This window comes from Myotis lucifugus, unplaced genomic scaffold (assembly GCF_000147115.1).
Source record: "Myotis lucifugus unplaced genomic scaffold, Myoluc2.0 scaffold_351, whole genome shotgun sequence".
Lineage (NCBI taxonomy): Eukaryota > Metazoa > Chordata > Mammalia > Chiroptera > Vespertilionidae > Myotis > Myotis lucifugus.
Window position 1 is genome coordinate 181035 of NW_005871399.1, and position 19845 is coordinate 200879.

At 42.5% G+C, this 19845-nt stretch overlaps 1 protein-coding gene and 1 non-coding gene across 2 annotated transcripts in view; one reads left to right on the forward strand and one right to left on the reverse strand.

The window, feature by feature from the left end:
* Positions 1-541: 541 nt before the first annotated feature.
* Positions 542-19845, reverse strand: part of ZC3HAV1 (zinc finger CCCH-type containing, antiviral 1) — a 54579-nt gene continuing 35275 nt past the window's right edge. The window contains 6 exon segments of the mRNA XM_014466665.2: positions 542-2775; positions 4297-4459; positions 8572-8702; positions 9072-9202; positions 9959-10049; positions 15935-16037. Coding sequence (XP_014322151.1) covers positions 2748-2775; positions 4297-4459; positions 8572-8702; positions 9072-9202; positions 9959-10049; positions 15935-16037 — 647 coding nt within the window. The 3' untranslated portion in view covers positions 542-2747.
* LOC111828393 lies at positions 18676-18781 on the forward strand. The gene has a single exon (XR_002832263.1). It is a non-coding gene; the product is annotated as a U6 spliceosomal RNA (small nuclear RNA).

Genomic DNA, 19845 nt, shown 5'->3' on the forward strand with positions numbered 1-19845 from the left:
GAAAAACTCAAACATCTGCTCATGCTTGGTTTGGTGGCATTTTCGTGCTCCAGGCAAGCAACAGTTTGCTATTTACCTTGAGGTCCAAATCAAATGGCAATTCTGCCTTCACTTTCATCAAATCTACGCTGCCACACAGGGATTTTCCTCTCTCTCCATCCAAGCTTTGTGATGAAAGAATGAGAAGGGCTTTCAAAGGAAAATTCTGAAGACCATTTACATTTTTAACTTTTGTGCCTCAGTCTCGCCCTGGTCCTACCCCTGACCACAGGAAGAAAGACTATCTTAGCAGCTTCCAGCCTCTCTCTCTCTCTCTCTGCTCCTCAACAAAAGATGTGCCCACAGGCTGTGGACTTCTCTGCCACCACCACCCTGCCCTTCCCAGCCATGTGCTGAAGGCTCCTTCGTCATTGAGTCCTGGAATGATAAAGCTGGAAGGGGCAAAACACATTCTCTATCCCTCATTGAATTGTTTGTGTCTGCAGTTGGCTGTCTTGTGAAGATACCTAGAAACAAAACAAATGAAGGCAGCAGAGAAAAATTTGCATTTACTTTTTATTAGTCTCAAGAAGAAGAAGAAGAAAATACAATTCAACGACTGAAATACAAATACTTGAGCTAACGTCCACACAATTTATTTTATCAAGGTCTGAAGCAGTCAGCTAGTTATGGGATACAGCACAGTGAACAAGGCAAGTTGGCTCGGCCCTCAAGGAGCTTACATTCTAATGCAGAAAGCAGACAACCTCGAGTTGGATAGACGCTAAAAATTAACAAAGCAAGGCACAAATTATTTTAAAAACCGGATTTGGGAGGCAAGCATCCAATCTAATCTATAGGACTCCTTATGGAGGTAAACACGCTAATCTCAAGATGCTAGATGTTAACTGAGTCTGTGGTTCTCACCAGTGATAGTTTAGAAATTGATGGGGCAGAAATCGATTTTGCTCAGTAGATAGAGCGTCGGCCTGCGGACTGAAAAGTCCCAGGTTCGATTCCAGTCAAGGGCGTGTACCTTGGTTGTGGGCACATCCCCAGTGGGAGATGTGCAGGAGGCAGCTGATCGATGTTTCTCTCTCATCGATGTTTCTAATTCTCTCTCTCTCTCCCTTCCTCTCTGTAAAAAATCAATAAAATATATTTTTAAAAAAAGAAAAAAGAAGTTGATGGGTTTTGGTTTCGTAACAACTGGGAATTATTATTTGCACTCAGTGTATGCAGCCAGGGATAACAGATGTCCTGCAGTATATGGGTTAGCCCCACAAAACGAAGAATTATTCGGTATCTATACGACTTTCTAATGTCCGCTGGACATTTATGTAGGACCTACAGGTCGCCTGAGAGAATATATATGTTTTCCTCTTAGACGATCTGTAATTTGCCTTGTCTTATTATCCTTATTTACAGTAAGGTAATTTTGCTCTTTCCCTTACCATACACAGATAAGGTACATGGTCTATTATCACTTACCCTAATACTGGTCTTTATTCTAGTGTCTAGTGTCTAATCTTTCATTTTCCTGTACTTCTTTATAGGAAGTAGCCTCTGATCGACTCCTAAATCCAAAGCTATTCACTCTAAGCAGGAATAAATATCTATTTCATGATGTCGTATACTGTAGTCATGCCGGAGCATTTACATAGTGAAATTCAGAAAGGAAGGAAGAGGGATATAGAAACATCAATGATGAGAGAGAATCATTGATCAGCTGCCTCCTGCATGCCCCCTAACGGGGATTGAGCCCTTTAGGGGGCATGCAGGAGGCAGCTGATCAATGATTGATGTTTCTATCTCTCTCTCCTTCTCCCTTCCTCTCTGAAATCAATAAAGAAATATATTTTTAAAAAATATCCACATCAATTAAGGTAAGTTATTATATCAGTAGTTTTTATTCTAATGTCCACTTGTATCCCTGCTGTTTCATTTTCCCATACTTCTTTGTACAAAATAGCTTCTAATCTCCTACCTGCTTATTCATTCTAAATAGATGTAAACATCTGAGTACTTAATTAGGTCTTCTAGTATAGTCGTATCCAAGTTATGTACTTTCAACTTCCCTTTTATATTAATATTACTTAATTTTAAATGTATTTCTAAAATTGTATCTAGGTAGAGAGAGTACGTTACCACTAAATTGCATTTTGAGGATAATAATGTGGACGTTACAAACTATTTGCCATTTAAAAAGAAGGCAGCGATGCTAATTGAAGACCAATGAGCTATGTGAAAAACCCCAAAGGACTGGAGGAAAGCCAGATCGGCTTGTGTGGGAGAAAATAAATGATGGAGGGTAGGGAAGGGAGAGATCATGTGGGGCCATGATAATGATCTTAAACTTTATTCTAAAGGCAGGATCAGATTTGTGTTTTGAAAGATGATGATTATTAAGTAAAAAATTTAAAAATATGGCCATTCTTGCTGCCAAATAAAGAACAATGTAGAAGGAGACCAAGGTATTTAAGAGGGAAAACAGAACTTGAGAACAGCTTAGGATGCTCAGGGGAAGGTAGGGGAGGGGGTCCAGGGTAACTTGTGGACTGCTGTTTGAGCAGATGTGTGGATGGTGATACCACGTACCTACATACAGAACCCTGGGGAGGAGCTGGTTCATTTGAGGGTGGCAGAGCCAGAATCCCGTTTTGTACCTGGTAAAGCAGAGATGCCTGTGAAATTTCCCACTAGCGATGTCTAACGGGCGGTCGGAGAGAGTTGTATAAGTTGGACCTCTGCAACATTGAAGGTCAAGATCAGGAAGTGAAAACTCCGGAACGGAAACTACCATGAAAAAGGAAGAAGTAAACAAGAGTATTTGTGGCAAGCCTCCCAGAAAACAACTTTACGCTAAAAAGTCCTCTAAACATTTGCTACTGGTGGATCCTTTAAGCCAAAGAATTGTAGCAGGCTGTGCACTGATTAAAAATCTGACATATAAAACCTCAAATGCTAATTAGTTTTTATAACATGTCTGCTGGAAGGAACTATAAGGAATATTTGGAGATTGGGGATGGAATGTTTGAAAAGGAAAATTGAAAGGAAAAACCTGACTCATAATAAGGAACTTGGTCCAGGCAGCTTAATTGCTCTAAAAACTGACTGCACTACAATTCCATACATTTCGTTACATTAGGAAGAAAAAAAGCCTCTTGCAGGCACAAAGCCGGTCTGAGGCATTATCCTATTAGTTCTGATTCTGTGCTCACCAGGAAACAAATCTTGTCTCCTTAGGGGGCCCATCCTGCAACAGGAGGGCCCTGCTCCTAATTCCTCGGTGAGCCTCATCTGCCATAGCGAACGACTATAGGAGCCCTCCAGTTTATCAGTCATGCCTGTGTGACTCGGGTGACTGCACCTCAGTGCTCCCAAAATACACACACCTCATGAAAGTCCAACCTGAGAAAAGCCTTCTCTGGAATCATATTGATCAGAACATCAGTGTCTACTTTGACATAATGATATTAAGAGCTCAAACGGGCCCTTAACTCGAGTTGGTACTTCTCTCTGAGCCACACTCGGCAACTCTTTTTTATGAATTCCAGAGTCGACCTGGATGGGGCCCCCTAAATAAACGTAGAGATAACGAAATGTATGCCCCACATCAGTTTCACTGCAATGGTACGGTATGCAGGCTGTGTCTGTAATGGCATTTAAATTACCTTTACTTCCCCCCCCAACCCCCCGCATATTCCTAAGCATTCCCCTCCCCCAACTTTTCACAATCATTATCCAAGGTTGTACTGTCTTATGTGCTTATTTCAATGGGCATTTTTAGATTTCTCTCAAAGTTCCCAAATTAAGTTTTTTTCAATTTAACCAAAACAAAACCGTGCCATACAGTAAACTATAAGAGTATTTGGGAGAGACAGTAGTTGCTGCAATCACAGTAGTATTAGGAATCGTTCTTTACAGTTACGTCTAAGGCAGTGGTTCCCAAAGTTTACGACACACACCGCTGCCTGGCTCTCGCCCGCAGAAACAGTGATTTAGTTGGAAGGGGATGCATTCTGAACATCGGGATTTTTGTTTGTTTGTTTGTTTCCAGATGATTCACATGTGCAGCAAAGTTTGGGAACCACTGACCTAAGGCATTTGATAAGTAAGCGAGAAAATGTAAAAAAGTTTAAGTTATCGGCGGCAATCGGGTTTTATAAGTGGACGGAATGGCTATGGCATCCTTTATGATGGTGTCCTCATCATGTCTAACTAACCACGCAGGCTTTATCTGCTTCGGTATATTCAATCACATATTCTGGGTAAATCTGATTTTTCTGAAAGATAACAAAAATGGAAGGATTCAACCTTGAATCCACACAGCTGTCATATGGTGGAGGAGGGCTTTCGTAACTCCTCTTTCCTTCGATAACATCTCCGACCAGGACTCGGGCAAAAAACATAACGATGTTTTTGGGATCAGACTGGAAGTTTTTATGGGCAATAATGGCATCTTTTGTAAAGTAATTTCCTAGAAATAATAAGAAAAAAAGGTTAAGAATTATTATAAAAGGATGTAGTTTATAAGATTATTTATTTAATTAGATGACAGGCATTGGCTAAGCCAGCCATTTTCAACCTGTATGCCACAAGAATTTTTAAAACATTCAATACCTGACTATTTAGTCAGGGGTGCTGACCTTTTCCCCCTTAGATTGTTAAATAAAAAAACAACAGCAGCCAACACAACCATAGCTGTCTGGTTTGGATGAATCAAAATTATACCTTTTTTTTTTTTTTTTTTTTTTTTTTTTGGTGTGCCAAAGAATTTTAGCAATTAGTTTCTGTGTGCCATGACACGAAAAAGTTTGAAAAAAGTCACTGGACTAAGTATATGTCAACAATACCTTACCGATACTTACAAGCTTTCCTTTGTATTTATTTTTCAAATATATTTTATTGATTTTTTTACAGAGAGGAAGGGAGAGGGATAGAGAGTTAGAAACATCGATCAGCTGCCTCCTGCACACTCCCTACCGGGGATGTGCCCACAACCAAGGTACATGCCCTTGACCCGAATCAAACCTGGGACCCTTGAGTTCGCAGGCTGACGCTCTATCCACTGAGCCAAACCGGTTAGGGCTTTCCTTTGTATTTAAAGAGTGTTTATTATACAAGTAAACTTGAATACAGTGCATAATCCTACCGGAATAACAGCAACATTTGCTAGTGTGCAGGGCTCACTGTGATGGTGAGAGCCACTGGGTGCAATGACCAAGTGGAGATATCACAATGATGCAATTCATGCAATTCATGCAGGGTGAGTGGAATTATAACTGATGAACTAAAGATATTCCAGCAAAGGCCATTTAATATTGTAAGGGACACAGGTCATTTACTACTGATGGTAAGGTCGTGAAAAATGTGACAGGAAGAGAGATAGAATGAGCAAGCCATTAACCCTGGCAGAGCTTTTCAAAGACAGTTGATTCCTCATCCTCAACTCTAAAACACCCTCTGATAATCACTGAGGTTTCCATACTCAGCAGATCAACAAGTTCCTAACAAATAAAATATTTCTATTTTTATTTTTATCATTGCCACATGCTTTTCTGCCCTTTTGTATTATTTATTTTTTAAAATATTTTTATTGATTTCAAAGAGGAAGGGAAGAGAGAGAGAGATGAAAACATCAGTGATGAGAGACAATCATTGATCAGCTGCCTCCTGCACGGCCCCCCACTAGGGATCAATCCTGCAACCCAGGCATGTACCCTTGACCGGCATTGAACCCAGGACCCTTCAGTCCGCAGGCCAACGCTCTATCCACTGAGCCAAACCACTATGGCCTGTTCTGCCTGTTTAAATGAAATGAGTATATATTGAAAAGTCTGATTTCTATGCAAAAAGTAATAAGTAAAATGAATTTGTAGTATTTATAGTAATAAATGTTAAATACTTTTTTGCAAATGTTTATGATTTTTTGCTGTTTTTTTTTTATAATTCAGATGTTTGAATTCATGAAATATTGTTTATCGTGAATAGGTACACTACTGGGTATTCTGGGTAAATGATGTTCAACAATATTTAGAGTTAAAAATGACAGTCCGGCCCAGCCAGTGTGGTTCAGTGGTTGAGCATCAACCTATGAACCAGGAGGTCATGATTCGATTCCCAGTCAGGGCACATACCTGGGTTGCAGGCTCAATCCCCAGTGCAGGAGGCAGCCAATCAATGATTCTCATCACTGATGTTTCTATCTCTCTCCCTCTCCCTCTCTCTTGTTCTCTAAAGTCAATAAAAAGTATTGCCCTGGCCGGTTTGGTTCAGTGGGTAGAGCGTAGGCCTGTGGACTGAAAGGTCCCAGTTTGATTCCGGCCAGGGGCACATGCCCGGGTTGCAGGCTCGGTCCCCAGTGTGGGGCATGCAGGAGGCAGCCAATCAGTGATTCTCTCTCATCATTGATATTTCTATCTCTCTCTCTCCCTCTCCCTCTCTGAAATCAATAAAAATATATTTTAAAAAGTATATATATATATATATATTTTTAGAATGATAGTCTGACTATACTGACCTACCATTTCCACTCCCACTCTCCTTCGCAAACAGTTAACAGCTTGGTGGGAATTCTCTTACACCTGTTCCTAGGCATTTACATACAGATATGCACATTTAAGCTAATATGGTTTTATTTTTATTTTTTCATAAATACAATCATGGCTTGTAAAGACCTTTTTTCTGCTTTAGTTCTAGAAATCTTAGACTAGCTACAGCCTCCCAAGCCTTTGCCACCATGTCTCATCTTCATAAACACTCTTCTCAAATCTTTTTTTTTGTGCCCTAGCTGGATATGATTTGTTCCACAAATCACAGACTTCCCAATATGCTGACTTTCTAAAATCTACTTTATTCAGATTTTAACATTCAACCAGTATAATTGATGTAATGCAGTGGTTCTCAACCTGTGGGTCGAGATCCCTTTGGCAGTCGAACGACCCTTTCACAGGGGTCGCCTAAGACCATTCTGCATATCAGATATTTACATTACGATTGATAACAGTAGCAACATTACAGTTATGAAGTAGCAACAAAAATAATTTTATGGTTGGGTCACAACATGAGGAACTGTATTTAAAGGGCCAGAAGGTTGAGAACCACTGAATGGGATAGTACTGTCAAAGACACTGTGCTGTTTTTTATTTCTTACGTTTTTTTGCACTTTTTGATACATAACCATTTTTTATTTATCCAGACACATTCTTTGCCTCAGAGAGAATTAGAATCTTTGGAAGGACTATATAAAGAAAAAGAGAGAATGATAGTCAGCTTCTGATGATCAGGATGAGCTCTAGAAATGCACTACAAAAAATAATGGGCTTTGTTAACTAGACAACACTCGGAATAAGACCAAGTTAAACCCTTCATTAGCTTCCGATGCTCTTAGGGTCAAGGCCCAAATCTGTCGTGTGGCCATACTTTCCATCACTTGTCCCTGACTCTACATGCTGATTTACTCTAGGAGGCAGAGGAACCCCTATCTGCCTTTCCTGGGGAACACCTCTCCAGCTGGGTTAGGTGTCCTCAGGACCTATTCTTTTCCTCCCCAGCAGCTGCACATGCAATCATTTTATTAATCATGTGAAATAATTGGGGAGGGGAGGGCATGTCTAACTTGTTTACCACTGTGTCCCCAACATCTAGCATATAGCAGGTACTCAAAAATATTTGTTGACTGCCCAGGAGGGTGGGGTTCAGTTGCTTGAGCATTGCCCCATGCACCGAAAGGTTGCTGGTTTGATTCCTAGTCAGGGCACATGCCCAGGCTGCAGGCTCAAATCCCAGTTTGGGGGCGTGCGGGAGGCAGCCGACCGATATTTCTCTCTCACATGCATGTTTCTCTCTCTCTCCCTTCATCTCTCTCTAAAATCAATAAAAACATTAAAAAAAATCAATGAAAAATATTGTTGACTAATTGGCTTTTTGCTTTTTTGAGGTGTGCGTGTATGATTTTAATCTTAGTTGTATGAATTGAGCCCACTTTGAACCTTGATAAACTATTACGTGTTCCTTTAAGACGAGAGAGACTTTTTTTGTTGGTTTTGTTTCTAAGAATTGCATGAAGGTTAGGAGCAAACAGAAAGAGCTGAAAAGACTTCATGTGTGGACAGACCTGTGTAACTTCAGTCCCCAGGGGACCCCGCATGGCCTGCAATGGAGAGGCCTCTGCTCCCATCTTTTATCAGAACCTCTTCGTGGCAATGGAGGCTACTTCCTGTGGCTTCTACGGGATGGACATGGTCAGAGAGAGCCACAGCCAGAACTGAGTAACAGCCAACAGGTGGTGTAGCTTGCAAGTGTGTATGAGATCCAAGAGTCTCAGAGAATTAAGGTGTTTCAGAAAAAAAGGGAAGTTTTCTCTTCCGAAAACGGAAGACAGGAGCAGGACTCAGGTGTGGCAATCAAGTCCCTGGTCAACCTGCCACTCTAATTTGGGCACCTAAGGCAGGTGAGCTATTTTCTCTTCTTGACTACGAAAGTTTGGACTTTCTGGTTCATATAAAATAATCACACAACCTCGTAACAGAAGCAACGCACAGCCCGCGTTATGACCTACGACCCAGGCTTCTCTATTCCAGCACAAACCTTTTCCATAGGTGCCTTCAGAAGTCCCATGCAAGGTCCAGTCGAAATTATTCGCACAGATAGAATCTACGTGAGCGCGGTGTGTGGCACAAAATAGGTATTTTTCGGTGACCTTCATCTCCATTTTTCTCCTAACACAGGAAATGTGAAACTTAATGCCGAGAACATTTCTCTCCCACACTGGTTAACAACATTAATGCCAACTAGAGCCTAATTGCCTTAAAATGTCATTTCACCAGCGTTCAGAATGGAGCTACTTACATTAAGAAAACAGCTTTAGAAAACAAAATTGGTGAAAACTTTTAAATGACAGACACGTGAAATCACTGGATTCCAAAACTGACGCTGAAAGAGAGAAGCTCCAGTGTACACAATGAGAACTAGAGATCGAAGAAACTGCTGACGACTAAAAGAAACCAGTGACTATACATCTTAAAGGATAGGCCTCAACTAATCCCCGTGAACTCTTTGTGAAGAAACTTGATCGCATGGCCACCAACCTTTGAAAAGTATCCAAGAGCTGTGGGTTCTTGAGCTTCTTGATCTTCTCAATCTTGACGTGTCTCATCGTCACTCTAAAATACGCAGTTACTTTGGCATATTCCGAGCCATAGCTATTGATCTCTGACAACTAAAAAAAAAAATTTAAATGTAAAAATGTGAAACAGGACATATTTAAAGCATGAAATGGCCACATGTGTGGCCCCCTATGCCATTGAGTATCGTTGCCAGGCCTCTGACAGCAGGTGGGATAAGCTGGTTTAGGTTGCCCTGTCTGGCAGTTTATGCCATTGAACTAGTTGGCACTGGGCCTGTCCAGGCTGACATGGCTAACGAAGCATTATGCAGAGAGGTAAAGGGAGACCCCCAAGGTGCGTGCGTTAGTCCAGTGACCTGGCGAGTTAAAGGCCATCGAAGGTGCCCTTGTAGCCTGAGCAAAGCAGCCTGTACCCCGAGGAGCATGACGTGCAGGCTCAACGACCGAGGGAATCTCGCCCCAGCCGCACCAGGTGACGTGCCGAGGCACAGCTTGTGTGTCTCCCCTTGAAACCAGCCTTTGAACTCCAACTAGTGGACAAGTCACTGTCACTCTCCGAGTTCCCGTTTTCTCGCCCATAAAGTAAGGTACTAACACCTATCTCACAGGGTTGTCAGAGGGCCTGCCCAGTGAGATCCTGTGTGGCAGGACTCTGGATAAGGCTCCCGGGACAGGGCAGTCGTCCCTGGGAAAGTGACACCATCACCATTTAGCCGCCCACCTTTAAATCCTGACCCCAGAGTTTCACAGAAGCGATTTGTTCTTTCATTCCAACAAATACACACACTTGTAGCAAAGTGCTTTCCCCACCTTCCCACAGCCACCCACCGAAAAGTGAAAACCTGGTACCTCATATCCATTCAATGGCGGGGAGGGAAGCTTCTGCTCAGGAAGAAATACCAAGATACCAGGCTCTGGCAGGGTCTGTGCCGGCTGATGGCTACAAAGAAGAGAGAGTAACAATTCACTTGCCCCCTGTCCTGTAGGCCCAAGTACTTTCTGTCCTTAACTTCCAGCCACTAAGCAAAGATTTCTCAGATAATTTTCTCCTGGTATTTTTGCTCTTTTTTTTTTTGGACTACATCCCTGCATATTTCTGATACAGATGTACCAGCACTCATGCTTTTTGAAAAATGCAGAAATCATTCCAACTTTGGTAAATTAATTAAATGCTATTTTCCCATTCACTTAAAGTGTAAAAAGCATTGATTCTTTTTTTTTTTGCCAAAAGCCAGCATTGTATTCCAAAAGAGACACGTCATTTCATCAAATAAGAAACTGAAACTTAATTCCACAGTTATTAAGAAACTAAAACGCTCATACTAATTTTTAACCATTTAAAGTCTAGACTATTAAAAAACAAGCAAACCATTTTCCAGTTCATATGTGATTCAAGGCCAAAATACTGAATTTTAAAATGAAGTAAAACAGAAATTGAAAAATCACGCATAAATATCCAACCAGGTGACATTTTGTCTTTTACTTAAGGGGGAGGGCGGGGGGAGAAGCAGCTTCTCAAATGGCTAAAATGAACATTAGAGACAGCACTCCTGGAAGGATTTCAAATCAGGACACGATGGTACGAGGCACCACCTTAACTTCAGTCTGCACTTAAGTCTTCTTAAATGCAAAGCAGGTAGGACAGGGGCAGGGAAGAACACACACACACATTCAACTTTTTTTTTTTTAAATATATTTTATTGATTTTTTACAGAGAGGAAGGGAGAGAGATAGTTAGAAACATCGATGAGAGAGAAACATCGATCAGCTGCCTCCTGCACATCTCCTACTGGGGATGTGCCCGCAACCCAGGTACATGCCCTTGACCGGAATTGAACCCGGGACCCTTCAGTCCGCAGGCCGACGCTCTATCCACTGAGCCAACCCGGTTTTGGCTCATTCAACTTTTCACTCCTTTTCCGTTAACTGCTTTTCTCTTTCAAATTCCTCCTCTCCTTGCTGTTCCCTTTCCAACTCTTCTTTCTGCCTCTTCTGCTGCAGTTTAGTGCTCTTTTTTTTTTTTTTTTAAATTTGATGTCTTTTTGTGAAGCACCAGTATTTCCTTCCTTATATTTACCAACTTGGCATGAACGTGTTTGGCTTCAGTGAACAAAGCATTAATATCCAACACAGAATGACATTCTTTAAATTTTGAAACCTCTTGTTCCCATGGTTCTGCATGAGTTCCTGGAGGGCTTGTTTTGATCTCTGCAGATCCAGCAGGTAGTGAGAAAGCAATGCTTCTGCCAGTGGCTCCACAGCTTTGTCTTCTACAGGCAAGTCCTCTGTTAACCCTCCATCTGGAGAAGTGTCACTTAAACCCGGCGTCCGCTCCCCGGCCCCCCGACCAGGACCCCGTCCGACCGCAGCGGCCCACGGACACTCATGTCCCTCCCGCTGGGAACAGGGCAGGGGCTCAGCATTGATTCTTCTTCTTTTTTTTTTTTAATATACTTTTATTGATTTCAAAGAGGAAGGGAGAAGGAGAGAGAGATAGAACATCAATGATAAGAGAGAATCATCGATCGGCTGCCTCCTGCACGCCCCCAACCGGGGATCGAGCCCGCAACCTAGGCATGTGCCCTCGACCGGAATCAAACTTTGGATCCTTCAGTCGTCAGGCCAACGCCCTATCCGCTGAGCCAAACTGGCTAGGGCTCCTTTTTATAGTTCTGCTCAACTTTCTAAAGTCCTAATTTGTTAGCAGTAAGTAAATGTGTCCCTCAGCTTCTTTGTCAAATGATAAACTTTTAAGGATATTAAAGGTACAGGGGAAAGAATCCAGCTGCCTATGAACTGTATTTCAGGGTAACCATGCATGAGAAAAAGTCTTCTTTATAGACAAATCACAGCTATTACTTACAGAAGAACTGAGAGAATTAGGAAAACACCATTTTGTAACCCCTCAGGCAATAATACGTAGATCTAAACAAAGACCATCAATAGCTACTAAAACCGTTGAGTAGGAGATCAGATAAAGAATGTTACAATGGAGGGACCAGACTGAAATGACCCACACTCCCATCTTCATCACTAAAGATAGGGCAATCAGACATTATGGGACCTCTTCATAAAAACTATCAAGTAGAAAGCACCACTTATATAGTACTAGAGGCCTGGTGCACGAATTCATGCATGGGTGGGGTCCGATTGGCTGGCACCGCCCCCTAGTTGAACTCCAGGTGGAAGGACAATTTGCATATTAACCTTTTATTATATACGATTCTTGACCAAAAAGGGAACCTGGCCTAGCCAGTGTGGCTCAGTGATTAAAAGTTGACCCATGCACCAGAGGTCGCCAGTTCAATTCCCGGTCAGGAGACATGCCTGGTTTGCCAGCTTGATCCCCAGTAGGGGACATGGAGGAGACAGCCAATTGATGTTTCTCTTTTATCAATGTTTCTATCTCTCTCTTCCCCTCCCTTCCTCTCTCTGAAGTCAATTAAAAACAAAAAAGCAAAAAAAAAAACCCCCCAAAATTAAGCCCTAGCTGGTTTGGCTCAGTGGATACAGCGTCAGCCTGCGGACTGAAGGGTCCCAGGTTCGATTCCAGTCAAGGGCACGTGCCTGGGTTGCAGGCTTGATCCCCATTAGGGGACATGCAGGAGGCAGCCAATCAATGATTCTCTCTCATCATTGATGTTTCTATCTCTCTCTCCCTCTCCCTTCCTCTCTGAAATCAATAAAGATAAATTAAAAAAAAAAAACTAAGAAAAAAAATTTTTAAGGGAACCTGAATCTAATCAGTCCTCTAAATCTAACCATTAATTCACAGAAATTACACGCAACCCCATGAGGATACAATTCGCTATATTTTGAATTTGGAAGATTCTATAGAACAAATCACCTGGTTTCTTAAAAAAAAAAAAGTGGCCTTGGATAGGTGGCTCAGTTGGTTGGAGCATTGTCCTATACACCAAAAAGGTTGCAGGTTCGATCCCCGGGTAAGGTTTAACAGAAAGGTCAAGGAGGAGACACTGTAATAGATTTAAATAGGCTTCAGAGACAAATCTAGAAAATGACATATTCATACGATGTTTGTTTTATTGTTTTTTGTTTGGTTGGTTTTTATTAATCCTCATCCAAGGGTATTTTTTCCATTGATTTTTAGAGAGAGTGGAAAGGAGGGGGAGAGACAGAGAGAGAAACATTGATATAAGAGAGACACATCAATTGGTTGCCTCCCACACTTGCCCTGACCAGGGCCGGGGCTTAAGCTTGCAATCTAGGTATGTCTCTAATCATTGGATTCCAACCTGGGACCCTTTAGTCCTTGGGCTGATGCTCTATCCACTGAGGCAAACCAGCTAGGGCATTCATACCATGTTTTGATACAAATTGGAATATATCAACTCGTTTTTGAGACAATGGGGAAAAATAGAACATGAACTAGATATTCTCTCTCATTGATGTTTCTAACTCTCTATCCCTCTCCTTCTCCCTTCCTCTCTGTAAAAAAAATCAATAAACTATATTAAAAAAAAAAGTTGTGGTACATATCTACCATTAGATAGATATATTACTCAGCCATAAAAAAGATTAAAATCTTCCCATTTGTAACAGCATGGACCTAGAGGGTATTATGCTAACTGAAATAAGTCAGTCAGTGAAAGACTAATACCATATGATTTCACTTATATGTGGAATCCAAAGAACAAAATAAATGAACAAACAAAATTGAAACAGACTCATAGTAGACACAGAGAGCAGACGGACGGTTGCCAGAAGAGAGGAGGGTTGGGGGGCTGGATGAAAAAGGTGAAGGGATAAAGAAGTACAGATTGGACCCGGCCAGTGTTGCTCAATGGTTGAGCATCGACCTATGAACTATGAGGTCACGGTTTGATTCCCGGTCAGGGTACATGCCCGGGTTGCGGGCTCGATCCCCAGTGTGGGGTGTGCAGGAGGCAGCCGATCAATGATTCTCTCTCATCATTGATGTTTCTAGCTCTCTCTCTCCCTCTCCCTTCCTCTCTGAAATCAGTAAAAACATTTTTTTAAAAAGGAAGTACAGATTGGTAGTTATAAAATAGTCACTAGGGATGTAAAGTACAGCATAGGGAATTATAGTCAATATTGTAATAACTGTATGGTGCCAGGTGGGGAGTGGAAATATCAAGGGGAAGACTTTGTAAAGTGTATGATTATCTAACCACTATGCGCTACACCTGAAACTAATACAAAATAATATTAAGTGTAAACTGTAATTGAAAAATAAAATTTTGTCATTTCAGCAAAAAAAAGAAAAGAAAAAAGAAATTCAGAGAAAATCAGGCAGTAGTGGCAGAAAGTAAAGCTAAAGGGATATGAAGACTGAAATTCTGAGGTTAAAATGGTCTGGCACTAGCCAGAGAAAAGCATCTGGAAATCCAATGTGGTTCAGTTTGCTGGGCTTCATCCTATACACCAAAAGGCTACAGGTTCAATTCCCGGCCAGGGCACATGCCCGGGTTGCGGGCTCAGTCCCTGGTAGGGGAAGTGCAGGAGGCAGCTGATTGATGTTCTGCTCTCACATCGATGTTTCTTTCTCTGTCCCTCTCTCTCTAAAAATCAATAATAAAAAAAAAACTTAAAAAAAAAAAAAGAGTCAGGGCTGTTAACCTGGTCACACGTACAGGTACAGGCAAGTACCTCTGAGCCCAGGCTGCTCAGGTTCTAAAGCAGAACTGGAACCAACTTCCACTCCTGAGGCCCTGACATAGCTCAGTTCTTCCCATCCTTGAACTTTCGTAAAATGTTTTCCTTATTACACCATGTTTATTCTTTAACTAATTCCCTTTCACGAAATATCTTAATTCCTACCACCAAAAGAACCTAATTAGAACACTTTGATTTTGCACCTGCGTTGAAATGTTTTTTTGTTTGTTTTGTTTTGTCTTGTTTTAAATATGTTTTTATTGATTTCAGAGAGGAAGGGAGAGGGAGAGAGAGATAGAAATATCAATGATGAGAGAGAATCGCCAATTGGCAGCCTCCTACACACCCCCTACTGGGGATTGAGCCAGCAACCCAGGTATGTGCCCTGACCGGGAATCTCAACCACTGAGGACACCGGCCAGGCTTGAAATCTGTTTTACATAATCACACATCACTCCGAAAAAAAAATCCAACTCCAAAAATGTTCATGGATAATGCAGATTTTACTGAGTTTCATGAGCACACAGAGGAGAGTTACATTGAATCCCCCACAGCAAAATTTCCTTTGAAAATCCCCTTTGTCAACTTTATCTTTCTCCAAATCCCCTTGCTCAGCTACCTCAACACTTTTTTCTTTCCATTTCTTCCACAGCCTCCCACCTTTATAAATTCTCTCAACAAAACTAAGGATACCCACAAGAACCCACAGCAAAACCACACTCAGCGCTTTTGAGCATTTTCTAGGCACACCCCAGTAATCCAGCCATTCCCAACTACAGAAGCGGAGCCCCAGGGTAGTGAAGAGATTTGCCCAAAGTCCCCTATAAGTTAGAGATAGATGTCCTACGCTAGTATTCTTCCCATCACACTGTGCTGCTTCAAAACACCTCACTCAGAGGCAATGCAAAAGGGAGCTGCAATGGAATGCAAGCAGGAACATCAAGACAACAGGCTCCCGCCCAACCGGTGTGGCTCAGTGGTTGAGCATCGATCCATGAACCAAGAGGTCACCAGTTTGATTCCCAGTCACTTCTATCTCTCTATCCCTCTCCCATCCCCTCTCTCAAAAATCAATAAAAACATATCTTAAAAAGAGAAGAAAACAGGCTCCACACTCGAGTGGGTCGATGGGATCAGTGTGTGACCGCCGCAAACACCTGCCAGCAAGCACTGCCTCAGAACACTTACTCTGGCCCACTTTTCATCTGCGCCACATCCCGGGCAGACACAAATGTTGGTCTTCTGGCGACATCCTTTTGGGTCTTGGAAACGATGTTTGTCTGCATCATCCCTTTAGACAGAAAAAAAGAAAACCAACAAGAATTAAGGGTTAGTCCTAGAAAATGATTCATTGTTATTTTTCAGAGGCTAGTAAAACAGCAAATATTCATGTCTGACCAGTATATGTATAAATAGAGAAAAGACTTTTGGATGGAAATTGCTCATGATAAAAATTTATAAACTTCACTGCCCTTTTTATAAGACCCAGAAAACAAAGATGTAAATAGCATTTAGCAATGAATCTAATCTTAGCAATAAATCTGGTGGTAAAGAAGAGAGCTAGGGTAGCCAGATAACAAGACATCATCCATGTGAGCTGCCTTAAACCAGGCATTAATGATTATATATCACTAGAGGCCTGGTGCACAAAATTTGTGCACTGGGGGGGGGGGGGGGGGGGTGTTCCTCTTAGCCCAGCCTGTACCCTCTCGCAGTTCGGGACCCCTTGCGGGATATAGCAGTGCACCAAGCAGCAGGCAGTCAGGAAGGAGCTGGCCTGGTTGCCCCCAACTACCCCCCCTGCCAGCCTGGTTGCCCCTAACTGCACCCCCACCGGCCTGGTTGACCCACGCAGCCTGCTGTTCAGTTGTTTGGTCGTCCCTCACTAATCCCCCTGCCGGCCTGGTCGTAGGCAGCCATCTTTGTGAGGGTGTGAGGGTTAATTTGCATATAACTCTTTATTATGTAGGATTACATGACATAATTATGTATTTTGAAGGTTTTTTTCTACATGAAGTATGAAATGCCATTTTCAATTCATGCATGCTGTAGACCTAGATCCAAGCTTTAACCAGAGTGACTGCCTTGAAGAGGAAATCCTTGTATATATTGCTACAATGATTTCCTTTTCTTATAAACATGCACTGCCTATGTGATACAGCAATCCCACTCCTTGGTATTTACCCAAGAGAAATGACATCCTGTATCTACACAAAGACTTGCAGTTGAATGTTCCCAGTAGCCACCCAAATACCCATCCAGAGGTGAATGGATAAACACACCATGATAGATCCTGACCATGGAATATTACTCAGCAACGAAAAGGGAAGAACTACTATACATGCAACAACATAGCTAAACCTAAAAGACATCACTGTGAGTGAAAGAAGCCAGCTGTAGACACAGCACACACTAAAAGATTCTCTTGATAGGAAGTTCCAGAATAGATTGAACAAATCGATAGTGACAGAAAGCAGAGCCGCTGGAGGCAGGGGAAGACTCATGGCAAAAAGGCATGAGGAAACTTCGATTGTTGAGGCCATTCTCTATCTTGATGAGGAGAGAAGTTGCATGCACTTGTCAACATTCATCCAATGGCACGCTCAAAATGCATGCACGTCATTGTAGCAATTATGACTCAGTATAGTTGATGTAAGATGAAACAAAGATACACAACAACAAAAGAGCAAACAGGGCAAATCAGATCACGTCACAACCTTCTCCTGATTTCCGGCTCATAAAACATCCAAGTTTCTGTGCCTGCTCTCCTCTCTCACAGACCTTCTTGCTGTTCTTTGAAACCTCAGGCTTGTCTACAGCTTACAGCTGAAGTGCTAGTCTCCCCTCTCCTGGTGGGCTGCACCCCCTCTTTCAAAGTTTCCTCTTCCCATAAAAGCAGGCGCATCCCAAGACTCCCCCATTCTCTCGCTGCTTCATCACATTGCTTCCTTTCCCTGTGGCTGTGAGCACTTTCTGAAAATGCCTGGTTTGCCCACGGCTACAACAGTGCCTGGCACGCAGCTGACGCTCCAATATTCGATTAATGAATGAGAGAATGTAAGAATAAGAAATAAGAGGAAAGGAGTCCGGACCCTGTAAACTGCTCTGAACTGCTTTCTCTGTTGCAAGTGAACAAGATTACTGATCAAATTGCTCCAGATGGAGGAACCTGGAACATTGGTTTTCTTCTCTCCACCAACTTTGACAAACTCTAAATGATAGACTACCAACCAAGGGGGAAAAATGTTTAAGCCACTTTTCATTTCATCATCCAACAGAAGAGATTTTTATTTATCTCTATTGCCTTCTAGTCTTGGTCCCATTACATTGCTGCACTAGCATGCACATTACATTTTTAAAACTTTCCCGTTTTGTACTACTATTTTTAATACTTTAAACAATAAAAATTAAATAAAAAATAAAAATCTTTTCCATTTTAGATTCTTCAGCATACAAATAGAAAAGTGCAGAAACAGAAATTGGGGGTCCTGCCTTTTTCATTTAACAGAAACATCGACCAGCTGCCTCCTGCACACCCCCCACCGGGGATGTGCCCGCAACCAAGGCACATGCCCCCGACTGGAATCGAACCTGGGACCCTTGAATCCGCAGGCCAACGCTCCACCCACTGAGCCAAACCGGCCAGGGCAATCTTTTACATTTTAGATTCTTCAGCATACAAATAGAAAAGTGCAGAAACAGAAATTGGGGGCCCTGCCTTTTTCATTTAACAATTTCAATTTTTGCTTTTACTACAGTTTTCATAATCAGAATTTTAACAAGTACCCAATACTCCACTAAAATGTAATGCCCCAATTTGTTGAGTCATGTCCTGTTTTAGTTCTTTAGATAAGGCTGCAATAAAGACCTTCTTGCCTACAGCTTTTTATTTTTCTTCCAATGAATTATTTCCTTAGAAAAATTCCTGAGTGCTCACTTCAGCAGCACACATACAAAAATTGGAACAATACAGAAAAGATTAGCATGGCCCTGTGCAAGGATGACACAGACATTCGTGAAGTGCTTTATATTAAAAAAAGAAAGAGCCCGGCCGGTGTGGCTCAGTGGTTGAGCATCGACCCATGAATCATGAGGTCACAGTTCGATTCCCAGTCAGGGCACATGCCCGGGTTGTGGGCTCGATCCTCATTGGGGGAGGGGGCGCGGCGTGCAGGAGGCAGCCAATCAATGATTCTCTCTCATCACTGATGTGTCTATATCTCTCTCCCTCTAAAAATCAATAGGAATATTTAAAAAGAAAGAAAGAAATATTCCTGAGAAGATGAAAAGCCAAGCACATTTTACTATTCCTTGATATGTATTGCCAGGTTGCTTTTCAAAAATCCTATATAATAAAAGGCTGATATGCAAATTGACCAAACTGCGGACAACTGGTCGCTATGACGTGCACTGACCACCAGGATGCAGACACTCAGTGCAGGAGCACCGTTCAGCCAGAAGCTGGGCTCACAGCTGGCGAGCTCAGCGGCGGTGGTGAGAGTCTTTCCCGCTGCTGCGGCAGCGCTAAGGATGTCCAACTGATGGCTTAGTTGGACATCCTTAGCGCTCGGGGAGTGGGCCTCAGTCGGACATCCCCCAAGGGCTCCCGGACTGCAAGAGGGCACAGGCTGGGCTGAGGGACTGTGCGTGCCGCCGCCCCCCCCCCCCGTTCCCCCACCCCGCAGTGCATGAATTTCGTGCACCGGGCCTCTAGTGTTGGTATAATAGGTCCTTCAAAGCTACACTAGTAATGAGTACAGAGTCCAAATCTCAGGTACCATCTGGGCATTTTGAGGACTTGAGCAAGTCTCCTTTACCTCTTACAGAGCACCTGCAGGGCAGGTCCTGAAAGACCAAGAATGTGACCATCTGCAGGGAGTGTCCCAAGGGTGCAGCTAAGGGCCCACACATTCACAGGGAGGGCAGTGCTGCCCTGATTTCTTACTAAACACACAGACAGAGGGGTAGAAGCTGACCACGGTGGCTGAGATAAACACAGCAAAAGGCAGATCTTTAGAAAACGTAATGGATGAAACTGAACAGTGACCTAGAGGATGACGCCTGAGAGGATCAGCAAGGTTCTACTACCCTGAAGGCAC